At 39.2% G+C, this 6,654-nt stretch overlaps 1 protein-coding gene across 1 annotated transcript; it reads left to right on the top strand.

The window, feature by feature from the left end:
• Nucleotides 1-901: 901 nt before the first annotated feature.
• On the top strand, nucleotides 902-5,609 carry LOC118838955 (olfactory receptor 51L1-like; the record flags this gene model as incomplete). Its single annotated transcript, XM_036746336.1, has 2 exons — nucleotides 902-1,805; nucleotides 5,587-5,609. Coding segments are annotated over exons 1-2 (927 nt in total), but the record flags the coding sequence as incomplete, so codon positions are not given.
• Between the last annotated feature and the right edge of the window lie 1,045 nt (nucleotides 5,610-6,654).

Genomic DNA, 6,654 nt, shown 5'->3' with positions numbered 1-6,654 from the left:
TGATGGTAATAGGAGTAGAGAAGGTGATAATAGTCTATTAAAAAAGTGGAAGTGAGGCAAGAGGAACCTGGTATGAAGGGAGGGAATTTCACAAGCAGGGGATGGTGATTACAGCTTGGATAGAGCAAACAGTGAGGGCAAGTTCACTTAGCTATCTCTAAGGCTCAGTTTCGTGGAATGTCTCTAAAAACCAACCTCCTCTGGGGTACTATACCTATGAAAGAGAAGAATAAGGATAATTTCCTATAGCTTGTCAGCTCTGACAACTCTCTTTTCACCCACATTCTAATTTACTCTTATTTTGTGTATAATGTGAAATATTCATTTATTCAACATAGTGCTTAATTGTTCAGTAGTATCTATGTTCTTTTTCTCTCTGACTTTCTTTTCTAACTGCATCAGACATAAATTTAGACTCTCTTCTTTTTTAGGGTTTTGTGAATACTTGCGACATTTTTTTTCATGTAGACAATTGTACAAAGAACTTTGATTTTAATAAAAGGGGTCTCCTTTTGGGAGTGACAATATCAACATCCTGTCTCTGCTGAGTGACTTTGGGCAACTCACTTAACCTCTCTCTGCCTCAACTTTCTCATATGTCAAATGATTTATGCTCTAACCTACTTCAGAAGACTCTTATGAGGATCAGGTGACAAAATGGATGGGAGAATGCTTTGGAACATATAAAGTATCTTATATATGTAAGTGATTACACCTTTAAGAACATATCCGGGCTTCTGCATGACTAAGACTAAATATATATATATATATATATATATATATATATATATATATATATATATATATATATATATATACACATACATATTTCTTCCTTCCTTTCCAGAGGCTTGAGGGTATGAGATACGATCATGAAACAATGGAACAACTCAACAACTCCATGGCCAACACCAATGACAGTAATGTACTGTCCTCCATATTCTACCTCACAGGCATCCCTGGTTATGAGGCAGCTCACTGCTGGATTTCCATCCCCTTCTGTCTCCTTTATCTGATTGCAATAGTTGGTAATAGCACCATCCTTCACATCATTAGGACTGACCCAAACCTCCATGAGCCCATGTACTACTTTCTCGCCATGCTGTCCCTTACTGATATGGGTATGTCCCTTTCCACATTGCCCACTGTACTCAGGATCTTCTGGTTCAATGCCAATGAGATCACCTTTGATGCCTGTGTGACCCAAATGTTCTTCATCCACTCTCTGTCACTAATGGAATCAGCTGTACTCCTTGCTATGGCCTTTGACCGCTATGTGGCAATCTGTAATCCTCTGAGGTATGCCACCATCCTCACCCCTCGGCGCATTATTTGCACAGGACTGGTTTTACTTCTTAGAAGTACTGCCCTCTTACCACCTTTGCTCATCCACCTTTTGTGGTATCCTTTCTGTGACTCTCATGAACTCTCCCACTCATTCTGTCTACAGCAGGATATGATTAGGTTGGCTTGTGCTGACACCACCTTCAATACCATGTATGGTCTAGCTTTGGTTATATTTTTCTGGGGGGTGGACTCCCTAGGAATCATCATGTCCTACATCTATATCCTCCATTCTGTGCTGAGCATTGCATCCCGAGAGGAACGCCTCAAGGCCCTCAACACATGTGCCTCCCACGTCTGCGCTGTCCTCATTCTCTATGTGCCCATGATTGGGCTGTCCATAATACATCGATTTGCCAAGCACTCCTCCCCTCTTGTTCATATCTTCATGGCCAATATTTACCTCCTAGTGCCTCCTGTGCTCAACCCCATCATCTATAGTGTCAAGACTAAACAGATACGTCGTAGGATCCTCCAACTGCTGGCACCACGGAGGTGTCTGTCTGCTTTCAAGTAAATATAGGAGACCAAACAAGACCACAAAGAGAAGGAGGAAAAAGATGAAGAGGATGAGGAGGAGAATCCCAGCAAAGAATTGATCTATTATAATCACTTTTATTGTCCTAAATCTGGATGAGAGTAGAAGACCAAAGGCGAAAATAAGAGTAAAACCCAGTCTACTATTAGTAATTCATTTCTACAAAAGTGGGCATGCACTATTCCTTCCCTTAATCTAATATTTCATGAGATAATCACTCTGATCACCCCAAATAGAGATGACAAAGGGTTTGCTGACATCAGTTGAAGAGCTATGTTTATTGGTTAATTGCTAGAGAGAGAATCAAATTTGAAGTGTCTGTAATAAACTTTAAGAGTTGAGACTTCTCTCCAATTTATCCTGTATGGATTGTGTTTATACACAGGTGTTTATATATGGTCTCTCTGATTAGACTGTAGCTTTTTGAGATCAGAGGGCTCTTGTTTTTGTTTTGTTTTATTTTGTTTCCTTTCTTTGTATCCTCAGTGTTAGCACAATGGCACAAAGCATGCATTTAATAAATGTTAAATGACTGACTATTCTGAGGATCAAGTTAACTACATATACAAATGTTTTTCTCTCACCCCAAATCTTTCCCCTCTCCCTCTCTTTTATCAACTTCTGCCTTAGTATCTCACCTCTTACAGGCACTTTACATAGGCTGGGAATATAATTACATTAATATGATTCTCACAATAATAACTGGTATTTATAGAAGTGTTTAAAAGTTTGCAAAGTGTTTCGCATATATTGTCTCATTTGATCCCCACAATGATGTTTTAAGATAGGCACTACAGTTATTGTTCAAATTTTACAGAGGTTAGATGACTTGCCTCTAGTTCAGAAGTGACAAGTGTTAAGAAGCAGGTTGTAAACCCAGGTTGCCCCAACTGAAAATCCAGAAGTCTATCCCCTACAGTATATCACCTCTCATTGAGGTAAATTGAATGGAGATTATTCCTTTTATAAAGATAAGGACACTGAAGCAAAAAGGACAGAAGTTATTTGTTTATGGTTTGAAGTGGCAATCTAAGACCTGAAATTCCACTAGCCATTTTCACACAGCAGTATTGCTATAAAGATATGGTCAAAGATATGAGCATAAGTCTTGTACTTATAGTTGTAGTATACTTCAGACTGTCCTCTAGTCTAAGATTGTCTTTATTGATAAGGAACTGGAGGCTCATTGAGGTTGTATCTTTCCTAGTGCCATACATTGGAGTAAGTAGCAGAGGCATGTTGGGAACTGAGATTGTCCTTTGATTCTGTATTATAGTATTCTTTTCCCTATCCTAGGGGTGGGGAACCAGCAACCTCAAGGCCACATGTGGCCCTAAAGATCCTCAAGTGTGCCCTTTTGCTAAATCCAAACTTCATAGGACAAATACCCTTAATAAAAGCATTTGTTCTGTAAAACTTGGACTCAGTTAAAAGGCTGTAACCAAGGAGCTACTAGGCTACAGGTGGTCTCAAGCCTGCAGGTTCCCCACCCCTGCACTGTAGCATACTTCCCCCTCTGATATGATATTTCCTCACACACCTTTGAGAAAAATAGTTTTATTATGGAGGGAAACATGGAAATACCCAAAGGTCATCAGGAAGGAAAAGGGTGACAAGAGGATCAGAAGAAAGGCAAGAAAGGAGACATATGGACTAACTGAAGTGATACAGACAGCAGGGAAACTAGTTCTAGAGTCTTCTCATTTTAAAATCAATAAATATCTCCATTCCTCTCTTTGTTCATCCAGAAGTGAGGCTTTCTACCAGTGTGGATAAATGAGAGAAGCAAGAATATAGAACATACTCCACTCTACATTGCTATAAATTTATAAATTAGTAGCACATATAAAAAGCCACATTTGACTTAGAAACAGTCTGACACCTTGTTTAAAACAATAATCAATGTAATATCTACAATATCTTTATTACTAACTTAATCACTCTTTACTAAATGTACCTTTGCCTCTAAAATAAATCCTTTTTATGGTGCTCTGCAAAAAGTAGGCAGTATCTAAGACTTCTAGAAAAAGACCACAGTGTAGCAGAAGGAAAGTTAATAAACCAAGGATAGAGGTGATAAAAAATGTGAAATAATTTAGTTTATATGAAATTTAAATGCTTTTGCACTCCTTAATAGGGGACTGTTTAATAAAGGCCCTTAGTCCTTAAAGCATGCACAATATGTCCTACCTAGTTCAAGTCTATGTGTTGCTTGGTGATCCTGCACATCGTATTCATAAGGAGAGAGCCTTCTCCCCACTTCAGTACACTGACAGGAATCTTAAGTTTCTTTTCTTTTTTTTGGTAGTTATTTATTTAATATATTTGGTTTTCAGCAGTGATTTTCACAAGAGTTCGAATTACAAATTGTCTCCCCATTTCTACCCTTCCCCCCACAACAAGATGGCATACATTCTAGTTGCCCTGTTCCCCAGGCAGCCCTCCCTTCTGTCACCCCACTCCATTCCCATCCCCTTTTCCCTTCCTTTCTTGTAGGGCAAGATAAATTTCTGTGCCCCATTGCCTGTGTATCTTATTTTCTAGTTGCATGCAAAACACTTTTTTTTTGTTTTTGAACATCTGTTTTTAAAACTTTGAATTCCAAATTCTCTCCCTTCTTCCCTTCCCACCCACCCTCCCTAAGAAGTCAAGCAATTCAACATAGGCCACATGTGTATCTTTATTTATAACCCTTCCACAATACTCATGTTGTGAAAGACTAACTATATTTTGCTCCTTCCTAACCTATCCTCCTTTATTGAATTTTCTCCCTTGGCCCTGTCCCCTTTCAAAAGTGTTTGTTTTTGATTACTTCCACCCCTATCTGCCCTCCCTTCTGTCATCCCCCCTTTTTTAATCTTCTTCCTTCTTTCCTGTGGGGTAAGATACCCAATTGAGTGTGTATGGTATTCCCTCCTGAGGTCAAATCCGATGAGAGCAAGATTCATTCATTCCCCCCTCACCTGCCTTCTCTTCTCTTCCTACAGAACTGCTTTTTCTTGCCACTTTTATGGGAGATAATTTACCCCATTCTATCTCTCCCTATCTCCCTCTATCAATATATTCCTCCCTCATCCCTTAATTTGATTTTATTTCTTTTAGATATCTTCCCTTCATCTTCAACTCACCCTGTGCTCTCTCTCTCTCTCTCTCCATATATATATATATATATATATATATATATATATATATATATATATATATATATATATATATGTATACCCACACATATATACATACATACACATTCACTTATACATATATATACATAAACATATATATATATATGCATATTCCCCTCAGCTACCCTAATACTGAGGTCTCATGAATCATACACATCATCTTTCCATGTAGGAATGTAAACAGAACAGTTCAACTTTAGTCAGTCCTTTGCAATATCGTATTCCAAGCCCTTTGATCTCTTAATGTAGAAGCTGCCAGATCTTGTATTATTCTGATTGTTTTTCCACAATACTCAAATTGTTTCTTTCTGACTGCTTGCAATATTTTCTCCTTGATCTGGGAGCTCTGGAATTTGGCGACAATATTCCTAGGAGATTTCTTTTTGGGATCTATTTGAGGAGGCGATCTGTGGATTCTTTCAATTTCTATTTTGCCTTGTGGCTCTAGAATATCAGGGAAGTTGTCCTTGATAATTTCTTGAAAGCTGATATCTAGGCTCTTTTTTTGATCATGGCTTTCAGGTAGTCCAATAATTTTTAAATTCTCTCTCCTGCATCTATTTTCCAGGTCAGAGGTTTTTCCAAGGAGATATTTCACATTGTCTTCCATTTTTTCATTCCTTTGGTTCTGATTTATAATATCTTGATTTCTCATGAAGTCACTAGCTTCCACTTGCTCCAATGTAATTTTTAAGGTATCATTTTCTTCAGTGGTCTTTTGGACCTCCTTTTCCATTTGGCTAATTCTGCCTTTCAAGACATTCTTCTCCTCATTTATTTTTTGGAGCTCTTTTGCCATTTGAGTTAGTCTATTTTTTATGGTGTTGTTTTCTTCAGTATATTTTTCAGTATTTTTTGGGTCTCCTTTAGGAAGTCATTGACTTGTTTTTCATGGTTTTCTCACATCCTTCTCATTTCTTTTCCCAATTTTTCCTCTACTTCTCTAACTTGCTTTTCCAAATCCTTTTTGAGCTCTTCCATGGCCTGGGACCAGTTCATGTTTTCCTTGGAGGCTTTTGTTGTAGGCTTTTTGACTTTGTTAACTTCTTCTGGCTGTATGTTTTGGTTTTCTTTGTCACCAAAGAAAGAATCCAAAGTCTGAGACTGAGTCTGGGTGCATTTTCGCTACCTGGCCATATTCCCAGCCAACTAATTTGACCGTTGAGTTTTTCAGTGGGGTATGACTGCTTGTAGAGTTTAGAGAACTATGTTCCAAGCCTGGGGGCATGCTCCAGCTCTGCTGCACCAGCACTAGTCCTTCCCCAAGAACCCCCAACCCGGACTGGACTTAGATCTTCAGCAGGCTCTTCACTCGTGCTCTGATCTGCCACTTAATTCCTCCCACTAGGTGGGCCTGTGGCTGGAAGCAACTGCAGCTATACTTCTGTAGCTGCCTCACCTCCACTGTCCTTGGAGCGGTAGCCGAACAGGGAACTCCTTCCACTCCCACAGCTTTTCCCACTAACCTTCTCTGTTGTCTTTGGTGTTTGTGGGTTGAGAAGTCTGGTAACTGCTGCAGCTCACTGATTCAGGGCGCTAGGGCACATTCCACCCGGCGCCTGGTCTCATTGGTCTGCACCGCTCACTCTG

The sequence above is a fragment of the Trichosurus vulpecula genome, chromosome 2 (genome assembly GCF_011100635.1).
Source record: "Trichosurus vulpecula isolate mTriVul1 chromosome 2, mTriVul1.pri, whole genome shotgun sequence".
NCBI classification, from domain to species: domain Eukaryota; kingdom Metazoa; phylum Chordata; class Mammalia; order Diprotodontia; family Phalangeridae; genus Trichosurus; species Trichosurus vulpecula.
The sequence above is the reverse complement of the archived record's forward strand: the minus strand, read 5'-3'. Positions and strand labels throughout refer to the sequence as shown.